Source organism: Vipera ursinii, assembly GCF_947247035.1.
Source record: "Vipera ursinii genome assembly, chromosome: 2".
NCBI classification, from domain to species: domain Eukaryota; kingdom Metazoa; phylum Chordata; class Lepidosauria; order Squamata; family Viperidae; genus Vipera; species Vipera ursinii.
In genome coordinates this window covers 117,759,228-117,774,738 of record NC_139513.1, presented here as the reverse complement: position 1 = coordinate 117,774,738, position 15,511 = coordinate 117,759,228, and the positions used below count along the sequence as shown (strand labels likewise).

General features: G+C 40.9%; 1 protein-coding gene across 1 annotated transcript in view; it reads left to right on the top strand.

The window, feature by feature from the left end:
* Positions 1 to 1,573: 1,573 nt before the first annotated feature.
* The window catches only part of MGAT5B (alpha-1,6-mannosylglycoprotein 6-beta-N-acetylglucosaminyltransferase B), a gene marked incomplete at both ends in the record, with an annotated part of 237,254 nt that continues 223,316 nt past the window's right edge, over positions 1,574 to 15,511 (top strand). Inside the window, 2 exons of the mRNA XM_083354984.1 lie at positions 1,574 to 1,641; positions 13,731 to 13,843. Of these exons, the coding sequence (XP_083211110.1) occupies positions 1,574 to 1,641; positions 13,731 to 13,843 (181 nt within the window). The remainder of the gene's footprint in view (positions 1,642 to 13,730; positions 13,844 to 15,511) is intronic.

Sequence of the window (15,511 nt, the reverse complement as noted above, 5' to 3'; positions counted from 1 at the left end):
TCTGGAAGGCTTTCAGGGCCTGGAGAGCACCTGCCACTTTGATCCACTGTACTCATTTAAATAATCCATTAATTCATTCATAGTTAATGCAACACTGATGATTATTATTTTTATATATTGTTGTCCATAAGATAATAGTCTGTTAGGATTCAGGCAGTGGATACATCGGACAAAGAGAAAAATCAAATAGGGAGAAGGAGAAGAACAGACCCTGAGAACATTGTTAGCACCTTTTAAGGTATCATGATTTGGAGCAGGAAAAATAGGATAAAATGGGAACTTTGTCTCCAAAACTCAGTTGCCCCCAGTTTTTGAACAAATCCATTTGTATATTAAAGATGCTTGAACTTTGCTAGCACAGATCAGAGAGATACTTCCAGTTGTTCCCTGAATTTCCTTGAAAACAGTGAACTAAAACAGAGCTGCAAAGACTATTTGCTCTTTCAAATGGTGATCCTCAAGAAATATAACCAGAACATTTTGAACCAGATTTTCTTTCCAAATCTTTTTTTCTGCCCAATCCTCCAATCGACTAGGGCTGGTAAGTGACTTGATGGGCCACACCTTGGTCCTTTTCTCAAGCATATGTTGGGATCAGTACTGATGATATGAATGCAGTTGGCCTTATTGATTGGCAAGGCCTCTCCTACAAATGACAGGAGGTGGTACACAGCCCCATTCCATGCTGTACGAAAGAGGTATCACATTGCACTTTTCCGGTATGCTGTCCCTGGAACTTACAAGATCTTTTATTTGCAGAACAAAAATGTTAGAGAAATCTCCCTGCAGCTGCCACTAGATGGTACCCAACCCACAAATTCTGGCTTAAAGGTCTTCCCATCCAGGTTTGGAGCAGTGCATCCTTCACAGATGGAGACAGTGCAGCCTCTTTGCAAGACTAAAACTGCCTGTTTTGGATGGCCAGGATGAGACAAGGTAGCTGTCTGTCAGGCAGGGATGGAGCCAGTCCTTTTCACGACAGCTTTACCTCTGACTGGGAGACACCACTCAAATAGACAGCAATCCTAGGGAATGGCAGCTTTCTGGAAGTGCTGAAGGCAGCTTGGAGAAGGGAAAGAGGCAAGCCTTTGCTGGAGGATTTTTGGCTCAGGTGTAAGCAGAGAGAGTCTGTCTGTGATGAGAGATCCCATGAACAGAAAGGGGTCTAGGTCTGGGGGCTGCTCACCTGGGCAGTGGATTTAATACTTGGAGCAAAGGGAAGATGTTGTGTTTCTTGTTACAGCCTGTTTCCAAAATGTGACTGGAACCCTGGAGGAGACACCCCATCATCCAGCCTCCACTCTTGTGCATGCAGACCTAGGTCTTTGGAAGAGGCAAGCAGTCAAGAAGGCAGCCAGCGCTCCTAGCAGGGAAACGGATCCGGGTCCTGTACCCTTTGTGCGTAGGAACTTCTTGGGTCGATTTTTCTAGCTTTTTGCTGGACAACCTTCAGCTTTCTCTGACCATGAGCTCCTCCTAAGAACTGGGATTGGACTTCCTGAACCTCTGCTTTCTTTCCTTCCTTTCGGTTTGATTTTTGCTTTTTTTTTTTAAAAAAAGAAAAGTTTGAATCATGATCACAGTGAATTCGGATGGAAAAATAATGGTCAGAAGATGTCTCGTCACCTTGAGGCCTTTTAGGTAAAGTTCTCCTCTACCACTTCCTGGGTGTGGGTGGTGGCTTCAAAACTGCATGTGGTTACCCCTCTTTTTTCTGATATGATAATCCCTATAAGACGAATGCAGGTGGCAGAAAGTAATTTGCTGGAGACTCACCTGAAGTGTGGACAGATAGAGGAGGTAGGCGGCATAGCGTAGCTTTCAGCAGCCTGTTTGGAATTTGGGAAGGATTCAGCCAGGGGAGGGAAAGATGTTGTTATTAAACTTCACTGTTATATACTGTTATAAACTCACAGCTGGAGTTATTGCAGATACAAACCTACCTCCTTTCCTCTTTTCTTTCTTTCTTTCTTTCTCTAAGTGATTGCTGATTCTTATTTTCTCCTCTTTTACCGGGGTAATAAGGATAGGTAATTTGGATCAGGTCTGCACATCAGTCTGCTTCAAGAGATCAGCAGCCACTTGGCTTCTTTGGAGGCTTTTCTCAGGTCGTTCCTCTGCTGTTCTCCCTCTCCTTTTTCCTAAAATTAGTTGAGGGGGGGGGGTTTGGAGCTTATTTTCTGGCTGCTTTCAAATGGCACTTTTTTTGATTGCACCAAATACAGGATGAGACATTATACAGATGGCAACAAGCAGGAGTGAGAACCCCAAACAATGATCATCTGAGGCACTGAGTTAGTGTTTTCCATTTTCTTTGTCCAAGGAAATGTATTTATTAATTTATATAGCTTGCCTCTCACCATAGTGACTCCGGGAAAATTAAAACCAGAAACAAAATACGGTGTAAACAAAATAAAGTCATAATATATCACATGCCTGAGGTAAAAAAAAAAGAGAGCATACACTTCAGTCACTAAATTTACAACTAACAACCAACCAACAGGGCTAACTTAAGTAATGTTTAAGCTATAGTTTTCAGGAGTTTGGGCACAAATATGCCATAGCGCTGTTGTTATTTGTCTCCTCTAGCAGAGGGCTGCTCCACTTTAAGTGGTCATTGGTGAACTTTCAGAATGAGCTAATCTAACAGCAACAACAAGGTCAATTAAAGAAGAGGCTCAAATGAAGCTGGGATCTAGGCATGCAATGTATCCCATGGTATTACAACAGAAGCCGTGGATTGGAGCAGGGTGGGTAACTGTAGCTTAATTCATTTCACAGGTGGAAGACCTGCTTGTCTGTGAATGATGGCTGGGTTGGCAATATTCTAAAAAAAAATCAGAAGAGCCTGGTTGGCCTAGGGCATAGTGCTTAATCTAGACATGGGAATGTAGAGCTCTTCAGAAATTTGTGGACTACAGTCCCATCAACCCCCATCTGTGCAATCCTTTATGCAGCACATTGAAAGCTGAAATTCAACAACTTCTGTGAAGTCACAGGTTTCCTATACTTTACCTGATGAGAAAACCATCAGTAATCTTAAAAAGGAGGGTGGTGTGTGTGTGTGTGTGTGTGTGTGTGTGTGTGTGTGTGAACAATTGTTCCAGCTGCCCATTGCCTGCCCAGGTCTCCCATCTCCTGACAAATAGTCCTGAGGAGTAAGAAATAGCTGTAGGACAATTCTGCACTGCACCTTTAGCAGCTTGTCTCTCAGGCTGCTCCTGGATGTTTTCAGAACTTCAGAAATTCTAGTTGGGATTGCAGCGAGCTGACAGTGGGTCCCATCTGGTGCTTAGACCAGACTGTGGCCAATATAAGATCTGATTGGTCGTCTCTTTGCTTCATCTCCTTACCAGTCAATGAAGGTAAGGCAAACCTTGTTGACTGGATCCTGTGTGGATGAGTCTCCCAGTGCTTGCCTTTTTCTTACTTTACTTTCCCCAGATATTTGTATAAAGAATGGGGTGCCTTCACCTCCCACTCTTATTACTTTCTTTGACACTACAACCACCTGTTTTTCCCCCCCTCCCATATATGGCACTATCCTAGCTCTGATGCTACCATAAACAAAACAATAGGGAATTGGTTGCTGCTGATCCACAGAAACTTTATAGCAAGGGATAACTGTGTGTTCAGCTTCATATAGCAGAAATGTTCTTACATTGTAACTTAAAGATGTTTTTTTAAAAGGGGGAAGAGAAGCTGTATAGGAATGGAAGCAGAAACTGAGAAAGCAAAGAGTTCATGCTCCACCCAGCCTGGACAGAAAGCAAAAGAGTGCCTACTGGAATATTTATAGTTGAATGGAGCAGGGGCTTCTATAGAGGATGATTGTTATTAATGTAACAGGGTATCGTTGTACTAATCTCAATATTGTTAAAAGAAGAGAAAAACCCCAACCGCTCGATAAAGTCGTGGAGCCCATATTCTGCAGAGGAGGGACAAGGCTGGGCACTGCAGCCGATCAGAACTGGGGCTTCAATTAAAATGGAACGAAGTTCTGGAGCTCCTCTGCTCCGAAGGGCATAAATTGTCTCAGGTCACAAAACAGCAGTTTTGAATGAAAGCAGGAAAATAGAGTTGTGGGATGCATTGGCTGTGGGCTGGGAGTGGTAGAAGGATGACATCATCCCTTCCTGCACTCAGAGAGTGGTGAGAAGTCTGCACTGGTGACAGGCCAAGCAGAACATGGGAATCAGTCCATAGATTGTAAAGACACATCCAGAATGAAGTGTCTGAAACAGGAGACCAGTGATAAAAACTAAGATTCTCAGCATATTTTTTTTATTCGTGTTGTCTTGAAAACAACCTGAACAAGGTCTTGCTTTTAAGAGCTAAAACCAGGTATGATCCTTGTTTAGGATTTCTACTTCATAAAACCAAGTAATAATTGACTGCTCATGTATTAAAGGTTGAAGACTGGAGTCTTTAGGATGTTTGCTGTCCACTTGATCATTTCCCCAAAGATAAAGCTACTTCAAGGAAGAAAAAAATGTACCAGTCTTTTGGGTTGTGCCACCCTGGAGTGCTCTTCCCAAAGATACTTGCCTGCCACTGGTGTAAATACTTCGGCTCCAGGTTTTTGTTCAGCTATTTCAGTAGGTAACTTGGATGAATTTGATAATGATTTTATCTGTTTTGCCGAATCTCTGCCATCATTTTAATTGCTGCATTATTCTTGTAGGGTTTTGCATATTCATTGTTATTATTTATTTCATTGTCTGCTGCTCTAGGAGTTTTTGTTGGAAAAAACAGCATATAAATCTTCAAAATGCTTACTTGGAGGGGATGTACCAGTAATAATACCAGAATACAATTAAAATATCATTAAATATCACTATATTACATTGCATTTACAATGAGATGGTGTAGAAATATATCAAGGAGATAGATCCAGGGCAGTACACTGATCTGGGGAAAAAAACCAAACCCTTTCTCTCTCCATACACATATATTGTACATACAAATAATTCTTCTAGAAAAATTACAATGGGTTCTTGTGTCTGTAGCACAGGGAGAAAGAACTTCCATGTAAGATGTCTTGTAAACTTTCTTTGAAATGAACTATTACTGGATTTCCCCAATGTGGGAGCTGAAGACAAATGTAACTGGAAGGCAGCAGACTGGGAAAAATTGATATACACTATGATAAATGTTTAGGGTGGCTGTCCTCTTGACAGAAGGCAATAATGCAAAGCTGACTTCAATGGAAATGTGAGGTTACCTGGTAGACATATTGTTTAGAGAGGTGTACACTTGAGATTTTTATACATCCAAAATGTAGAGTCCGAGAGGTGTTTGAAAATACAGGTGTGATGCTTATTGGCAGGCTACAGCCACAAGCAGCAGCTTCTTTTGTGTGTACATTTGGGGGCAAAGCCAGATTTGTGCTGTGCAGAACAATTCCAACATGATGTCTCCTTAAGCATGAACAATGTTAATGCAGAGAGGGCTAAGGTTGTTTCATCCAAGGTTGTTTGTCAGGGAGCTGTAATTGGTTCTGCTTCCTTGTCAAATAAATTTTCCTGGATTCACCTCAAGGATTCACCTTCCTCCCCAATCATCCTAACAGAAAATGCCAGCCCTGATTTTGCTACAGCTGCAAAGTAAAGCCGCCTGAAATGAGACCTAACACGGAGCAAGGCTAGGAATGGGGTTGAAGGAGGCTTCTCTCTCTTTTTTTTTAAATCCCATTTATATCCCGCCCTTCTCCGAAGACTCAGGGTGGCTTACAATCTAAGAAGCACAAATCAATGTGCTTGATAGCAGGTAGCAGGTCACCAGCTGTGCTGGTTGTGTCATGAAGGATCTGCAGCCATCAGTGGGAGCTGTCACTTTTTCTCCTGCTGAATGACACCCAGCTTAATAGCACTGACTTAGTAGGTCGAGCTGAAAGATAGCAAGCGGAAGGAAGTCAGGACTTGACTCATTTAGTTGGCCAATTTTAGGCCCTTGAAAAAGTTGATGCTGTGAGTCAATTTTTGCATCACTTGGTTTTCTGGCACCTTGAAATTTATATATATATGCATGAAGGCAAATGCATTAATGTAGGAATACCTGTATGAAAGTTGAAATACATTCTGAATAAGATCATTCTGTCTCTCTCCTTCTGATACATATACTAAGAATCCAACACTCTTATTAGAAAGCCCATGAAAGCAGATTCATTAAACAACAGCCATAACAAACACTTATGTAGTACAGGTAGTCCTGGACTTACAACAGTTCATTTAGTGACTGTTCAAAGTCACAGCACTGAAAAATGTGATTTAATAGCATTTTTTACAGTTACAGCCTTTGCATCATCCCTGTAGTCATGTGATCAAGATTCAGATGCTTGGCAACTGGTTCATCTTTATGACTGTTGTTGTGTTCCTTCTCACAAGCAAAGTCAATGGAGAAGCCAGACTCACTTAACAACTGGATTATTAACTTAACAGCTGCAGTGATTCATGTCAAATTTTGAAGCAGGGTTTTGCTGGTGTGACAAATATTGCTTCTCAGCTTGCCAATGAACTTGGGGGGAGGGAAGAGATTTTGAATGCAGACTTCAAAGATTAAGAAGCCAGACTGTGAGACTCAAGGACATTACACCAGATGTCTGGCCAGACCTAGAGATGCCTTCTCATAACAATATTTTTCCACTTGTCAGGAAAAATCAGAAGCTCAATACTGCCCAACAGATACTAGCCATGAAAGCCTACAACACTACAAGATGCAGATCTCCATCTCTTCTCTTCCCCCCGCTCTTTGGGCTTGATTGTAGTCTTCAAATCCTTTTGTAAACTATCTGAGAGCTTCAGGTACAGATAGATGCAGTAAACCAACTATAGAAATTGTCTCTGTGCTAGGTGTGTTTGTTTTAAAAAACGTCTCTTGCTGTTTTCACTACTAATGCACTGTGTGGTGTGCAGATAAACTAATAAAAGTGCCAATGTGCTACATTAGGATTGGGCAATTGTTTTGCATTGGTGGGCCCATTTGGAACTGGGGATAGGTTATAGGCACTCTCACAAAATGGCTAGCATATGGAGGACTTGCCAATTCACAAAATTGCTGCTGTGATGGAGTAATACACCCCCTTTTTTATGACATCTTTGTTTTTTAGAAACCCAGTTGGATATACTTCCAGACACATACACAGAGGTGGTCACCAATCCGTTTTGTAGGAATTTGTCCAGGCCCCACGTAGGCTGCATAGTCTATTTTTAAATTTAAAAAAGCCAAAATACTGCAGCACTTAAGATATTAGACGGGCTGGGCAGTGTTCATATGTTGATATGTAAGTCCACTCTTAATCATGGAAGTTCCCTGTGTGATATTGGCCCTTTCAACAAAACCCACCTCACAGAGTTGCTAATCTGAGTTTAAGCAATAGATCTTGAACAAAAAAAAGAAGAAGAATGATACCTACCTAATAAATAAATAAACACACGCTCAAGGAACAGATTGACATCTTTCTTCCCAGCCTGCCAGTGTTCCATTTATTTATTCTCTTTTGTATAATCAAAACATATCAGAAACAAAGTCGGATGGCTCATTAGATTAAATGTACTTCAATTATTCTGATTGGTGTAACACACCCTTCCCTTACTTGTGCATTATGAGTGTGTAGCCTACACAATTGCTAAGGTTGTTGGAAAGAGTTATAGGAAAACACGGGGGGGTATTTGTTGTAGGCAGCAACAGTCAATTTTCACATTTGACCAAATTGAAAGATGTTGGCAGTAGCCCCAGTTTTATTATTACCTAATGCTGGCCTTTAGCCTGCTATGGCAGAAACTCTTTTCCTTCTTACCTCTCTTAAAATTGTTGCATAAGGAAGCATCTACTTTCCTCACCCCTTCCCTTTGACTAAATAACAACAACAACAACAACAACAACAACAACAACAACAACAACAATAGAGTTGGAAGGGACCTTGAAGGTCATCTATTCCAACCCCCTGCTCAGGCAGGAAACTCTATACCATTTCAGACAAATGGCTGTCCGGTCTCTTCTTAAAAACTTCCAGTGTTGGAGCATTCACAGCTTCTAGAGGCAGGTTGTTCCACTGGTTAATTGTTCTAACTGTCAGGAAGTTTCTCCTTAGTTCTAGGTTGCTTCTCTCCTTGACTAGTTTCCATCCATTGCTTCTTGTCCTGCCTTTGGGCACTTTGGAGAATAGCTTGAGTCCCTCCTCTTTGTGGTAGCCCCATAGATTTTGGAAGACTGCTATCATGTCACCCCGCTAGTCCTTCTCTTCATTAAAATAGACATACCTTAAAGCTTAATAGTCCTCCTGTGATCTTGTTTGAAAGAGCCTACATGTGGGAAAACTAAGGCACATTATGATAATATTGTATTGGCACTTTATTTCCCTTTCCTTCCTTCTTATTATTATATGCACTCTTTTCTTCCTGATTGAAAGAGAACTGATTGTTTCATCTGGATTGACATTTAAGGGACTGTCCACATTGGCTTTCTATATTTCCCCACCTGAAGGGAGAATTTCAAAAGAATATATTCCCCCCTTGTTGTGGCTGTCAGTGGAATTATCCAAAGTCAGCCTGTCTCTTAACATTGCTCAGATGAGCAAACTCTTCCATTTGTGATGCTTTTTAAAACTTCCTTGGAGTAATGTTAGGAATTAAGAAAATGTAGCAGGAGAGAAGTTCAACCATGAGTATGTGGTTGTTTTGGCTTCTTAATTGTCTGATCATCATGTTAACTTACTCTAGTTCCCCTAATGGAGAATATCCGTGGCACTGCAGCTTCATTCTACTAAAATGCTCATGCAGTTTTGACTTTTTTCATTCTATAATGAGATTCTATCTAGACTAGGCAACTGTTATTTCCACCACCACCCCTTTCACTTAATCATGAAGGTTTTCTTTTTCTCCTCCTCACTCCTCTAATGGTCTTAAGTAGTAATTAAATGCAGTGTTTAACAATCACTTCTTGCTAAATTATAATTATGAGAATTCAAATGCATAAACATGCTTTTACATAATAATAAGTTTCTTATCAATGGGAAGAATTTGAAGAAACTTTAGGGAAAGAAAAGCAGAAACTGTCCAAATCTGCCTTTCTCATCTGGAGCTCCAGGGTACCCTCAGACTCTGTGAGAAGTTGCTGGGGGTTCCACAAAATATCGTGACCGAAACCCCCCCCTCAATACAATGTTTTTTGAACTTCATGTGCTATGCCATGCTAATGTTCACATGGGTGGGAATTTTTACATGGCACAATTTATTGATCACACTCACATATTGTAAGCTGTAGATATAAAAATTATTATGCAGGGGGTCTCTGACACCTAACATGAGTTCCTTCGAGAAAGTGTCAGCTCCAGTAATAGATCACTCCACAGGAAAATTAGAACTACCCTACCAAAAGGGGTGCCAGAAATGACAGGCAAAATTCTCCAATCCCTAGGAATAAGCAACGGCTCAGAAACCCACAGCCACATTCTGCCAGAAATTATCCAGTGCCAAAGACAAGATACAGGAGGATGAAAAAAAACAATGTAATCTACAAAATCAACTCTAACGACTGCAACCAATTCTATGTGGGACAAACATCATGTCAATTAAAAACCAGGATTCACGAACACCAGCTGGCAGTCAAACACCAGAGCCCAAAACCTTAACCTCTAACCACACACACACACACCAAATGACACTAGTTCGATTGGAGCAACGCTAAAGTCATCGGCCATTGTAAAGTCATTGGGAAAGTAAGCAGGAAGTTGCAAATAGCAAGCACACAATGTCCTTGTTTAACGATACATGGTGATTCACTTACAGCAATAACCAAAAGGGCTGGAATTCCCAATGCTAAGCAGCACAGTCACATGACATCATATTTTACAATTGCATTGCACAGCCACAGAAATTCTATAGTCATTAAGCGATTAATGACTATAGTCATTAATTATACTCATTAAGCGAGGACTGCATGTACAGAATGGCTAATCCAGAAAATGAAAGACTCTTTCCCATATGGCTATTGCTACATTCATAGTTTTGCAAGAAGTCTGCGTCTCACCACAGTCAGTAAACCAAGTACAGAAATCAAATGCTCATAGATCCTCTCATTGTGAAATGCAATATTCTAATTGGTGAAAAATTCAGTTCATTATTCTTAAAGATTTATCCACACAGCAGGTTCTCCTACTGCTAATATAGCAGTAGCACTTAGACTTATATACTGCTTCATAGTGCTTTACAGCACTCTCTAAGTGGTTTACAGAATCAGCATATTGCCCCCAACAATCTGAGTCCTCATTATGCTGACCTTGGAAGGCTGAGTCAACCTTGAGCCCTTCAGGATTGAACTGCCAGCAATGAGCAGACTCAGCCTGCAATACTGCATTCTAACCACTGCACCACCAGGGCTCTTAATCCAGTAATCCAGAAGTACGCTGTTTGTCTCACACAATCTGTTAAATCATGATAGGGTTTGCTTAGCTTTGCCCTAGTATCTATGTAGCTGCAACCATTGGATTATAAGCATGATAGCTTGGGGAGTCTGGTTGCTGAAGACCATACATCTTAGTGTTGCCAAGGCTGACACACATTGTACTAGAGCAGGGGTGTCAAACTGCTGGCCTGCGGGCCGGATGAATCCTAGCAAAACCGTGCCCACCCCATTGCCATCAATGGCAAAAAAGTCGTAACATGTCACAACACATCATGTGACGTTGAGAGTTTGACACTAGAGGAAGGTTGTCTGGTCTTTTCAGACAAAGAAACTTCCTCTATAAGGAGAGTGTAGAAATTAGAAAACTACACCAGTGCTTCACTAATATTTTAGTTCTATGACATCTGTTTCAAAACATTTCACCCTCATTAATTTTGCTAAAAACTCACCTGCTTGAATAACTTTCAAGCAGGGTCTTCTAACCTTATATCACTTCAGCTACAAAGTTTAAAAAGTCAACTTCATGACTTTCTAACAATGTTAAGAAATTAGCATATGCAACAACTCCAGCCTGGATCTCCCTCAGGTTGGCATAACTGAGTGTTTTAATAAACCATGCTCTGCTTTGAATAGGGTTTTTTTCCCATATTTTCTTCATTCTTAGGTCTTTGGGGGGGAAAAAACCCCTTACATTAAGAGGTTTAGATATAGCAAATCAAATGCTCCATTTAAAATTGCCAGTACTTTATTCTGAAATGGGATAAGATATAAGTATTGGAATGGCACAGATCTCCGTGCTTCTGCTCATATGGAGAGGGATTTCAATGCTCATATTGCTCAGTCAGCTTCTGGTAATTAAGGAAATGGAAATCTATCTCATTTAGCACTTATGGGGACTATCACTAGATAGAAGAGAAATGGAAAAGTAACCAGTTTTAATTTGGAACCTGGACTCAGATCGGCTCTTGTTTGTGGAAGGAAAAAACAGCAATGAACTAAATCTGCTGTGTAGTAAAGGAAGCTCTTTGCTGCAGTAATTTTATTTTCTTAACTGAATGAAAATGTTACGAACTGACCTAAATTGAAATGGCCACTTATGTGAGAAAATTGATACAGGGTTCAGGTTTTCTCCTCTGGGTCAGTTGAGTGCCTTCCATTTGTCCAGCTTTCGCTGAGCCCAAGGGCACTTTCACGTGGCTGCCATCGTTCATTTCCCCCAACCCTCAGAAGAAGAAGTTGGAAGAGATGACTTGTGATTTCTTCATTTTTCCTGGCTTGTTGAAAACAAAGAGGAAAATCACTGCTGTGTCTAGAATTGCTGCAGATGCTGTTGCAACAAAAATTTCTCTTATTTCTGCTGGATTCAGAAGGAAAGGAAAGAGGAAAGGAGAAAAAGAGAGAGAGAGAGAGAGAGAGAGAGAGAGAGAGAGAAACCTGTGTGTTTCTTTGAACACTACTCAACTCCTGGAAAAGAAGAGGGAAACTGGCAATCTGCTTGTCAATTTTACTATTCTCCATTTTTTACAGGCTACAGAATAGACAGCGAGGGCGAACCTTTTAGAGACTGAGTGCCCAAACTGCAACCCAAAACCCACTTATGTATCGTCGGGTGCCGGGCGGGCATGGACCATTGGGTTGGCATGGACCATTGGGTGGGCATGGCCAATTGGGTGGGCATGGCTGCGGTGGTAACGGCAGACTGGGTGGGACTAAAAAGTTCAATCAATCAATTCCAACTTTGCGAGATCTTTTTCCCCCCGCAAGAAGTTGAAATTGATTGATTGAACCTTTTTTTTTTGCATACGGCAGTGGAGGCCTAAAGCGAAAAGGTTTTATAAAACCCAGCTGAAGGCCTAGGACTGGGGTGATGGCATGCGTGCCCACAGAGAGGGCTCTGCGTACCACCTGTGGCACGCGTGCCATAGATTCGCCACCATGGGAATAGGACATCACCAGATGGCAGGAAAAATCAGAGAGCTGCAGTAAAAATGGGATTGGTCTGACTGTAGGACTTCATCTATCATCTCTAGCTTATTTCTTGTGTTCCTTCTCCTGCACCCCATTCTGTCATAACCGGATAAAAACATACATGTGACTGGTATTATAAAGGGAACTAAATCATAAGAAACACTTTTATGAAGGAATTCTGACCCCTTCCTTTTGTTTACATGCCACAAAGAATCTCCCTGCTCCATGCAGGAGACAAGAGAGGATGGGTTGAGCTCTTGTTAGTCCACCATTTCAGCCTTGCATTAAACCAATAAGGACCATAAAGTATAGGGATATGCCTTATTGCCAACTGATCAGGCTAGCAGCACAGTTGTGCAAATCTGAGAAACCCAGCATGGCAATGCTTTTTGCAGTTCTCTAGGGCGACAAAAACAGAACGAGCCACTATCAATCTCCTGGAATAATAGATGTGTAATAGATGTTACATAACTTACAGGTAGGTGCTGTTGTCTTTTGTCAGCTCAAGCAGGGGGCAGTACTGCTTTAATACCTGTATGCAATGGTGGCATTCAGCCAGTTTGCACCTTTTCGGCAGAACCAGTAGCTAATTTTTTGTTGCCCAGGCCCAGAATGGACTTCTGGAAGTGGCATCCACACAGAGAACCAGTTGTTCACATATTTGAATCCCACCACTGCCTGTATGGCTATATTGTAGACGTTTGAAATCTGTCTCACTCATGGCTGCAGATGGGATGAAGATAACCACTTCAGGAAATGTCAGAAAAAGAGGTTGCCACAGTTGTTTGTGCTCCTGTATGGTTAAGTGCAAGTGAGGAAAGGCCTCAAATCTAAAAAAAGTGTATCATTGGTGATGATATACACCATTACACAAAGAACCCAAATAACACTATTCATGTCAGTTTGTCACTTAAGTCAATTCATGACATTATTACTCAATACCAAATGATATATGTTTATGTTAGGTTAACATTATATTTAAGGGCCCCTTAATTTGTTCAAATGAAACAGATTGGGGGGGGGGAGAGGAGGATATCCAAGGGAAGTGTTTATTGCATTTTCAGTCTGTTAAATGGGGCTCTGTTAAGGTGAGAGGCTACTCTATTATTTTAGTTTGGAGTAATTAAATGATATTTTTGAGATTCATAAGAACTGTGCAGAAATGCTTCAGTAAGGTTCTTGTGCAGGAGAACATGTCTACCTCCTGGTATCATGTAGACAAATACTAGCTTTCTCCGGAGAAGAAGTAATCTGAAATAATATTCACTATAATCATTTATGGATCATGTAGAAATATTTCCATCTATTGTTCAGCTATAATATTTCTGATTGTGTCTTCTTTCTTTTTCTCCATTTAGGATATTTGTGGCAGGCATTGGATTTTTCACTCTCTGCTTCTTAATGACATCCCTGGGAGGTCAGTTTTCAGCCAAAAGACTGGGAGATTCTCCATTCACCATTAGGACAGAAGGTAATTACCCCAACTCATTTTGATTAGAGGTTTCCAGTTTGACAGTCTGGAGAATTAACTTACTTCAATAATTTTGGGAAATACGACTGATGAAGAGAAAAATATGGTTGCCATTGAGCACCAAGAAATGCTGTCGGAAGCAAGTAGAGTTGGGCTCCATCAATGTGTGGTGCACTATATGGTCAGCTATATCTTTAATTGCTCCTAACCTCAAGCGGGTCCTAAACAAATCCAAGGAACAGTGTAGGAGCTACCTATGTTGGATCAAACAAAGGGCAGCTCCAGCCTTTGGTTTCCATAAGAGCTAACCAAATAGCTCTGGGAAGTTCATTGTTAGGGCATGTTCACAATTCTACCCCAACAATATTAAGAGTTATGCTGCTCTGATACTTGCAATAATACATATCCATCCTGACTTAACTACTACGAATTTTCCTAATTCATTTGCATAAATTACCAAACTGGTATCATACCTAAATCTTGTAAGGGTAAATTCCATATTTAAATTATGTAAGGCATGAAAAAGTTCTTTTTCAATCTAGATTTCTCACCTCTTAGCTGTACTGAATGATCGGTTCTATTAATGTTTGTTTGTAAAGGACAAAAAAAACCCCTTCTCCATGTAAAACATGATCTTATATATCACAATAAATACTCCCCTTTGAACTTTCATATCAGGTTCCAGATAGGAACTATGGGAAATTTTTAGCAGGACTAGATGGTGTTCAGAGTGAAGAGCAGGATTATAAACCATATCTTCAAATGGAATTGAATGGTAGGTTTAAAGTAGCCATATCAACCAAGATTATACCAGCAGTTCCCAATCTGTGATCTGAGGTTCACTGGTGGTCCATGAGGACACAGAAGGGGATCGCTGTTGTGGAAGCTGAAATATATATATTTAGATGGTAAAAGTCCTGTGAACTGATCCAATCTTGCACAATTTTGTTATTGTCACTTCTAGCTTCTTAACTTAACTTCTAGCTTCTTAAGGTTGATGTTGAATTTATTTCTCATCTTTCCTCCAGAAGCTCAAGGCCACATTGATAGCACTCTTTTTCTGAGTTTTCCCACAGCAAAAACTCTGTGAAATCAATTGAATGAGAGGGAGGGACTGACTTAAAATAATTTAGTGAACCCGAATCTCCCCATTTCTTCTCCAACATTTTAGCAATACTTTTCATGGAAATACCAAAATCTTATAAGATTTTGAACAGGATTTCCTCTGCTGAAAGAAAATAAATGTTGATGGCATAATGATGTGCATAAGGGAACAGTTTGGGCACCTTTGGTCTCTAAGCCAAGTCAAAATTTAAATAGGCCAATGTTACTATTTAATGTGTTGTACTACTTAATGTAAGGGACACAGTGGCTCAGTGGGTTAGGACGCTGAGCTTGTCAATCAGAAGGTCGGCAGTTTGGCAGGTCGAATCCCGAGTGCCGTGTAGCAGAGTGAGCGCCTGTTACTCATCCCAGCTTCTGCCAACCTAGAAGTTCGAAAGCACGTAAAAATGCCCACTACAGTGGGAAGGTAACAGTGTTCCATGCTCCTTTGACATCTAGTCATGCCGGCCACATGACCACGGAGATGTGCTCGGACAAGCACTGGCTCTTTGGCTTTGAAACGGAGATGAGCACTGGCCCCTAGAGTTGGAAATGACTAGCACG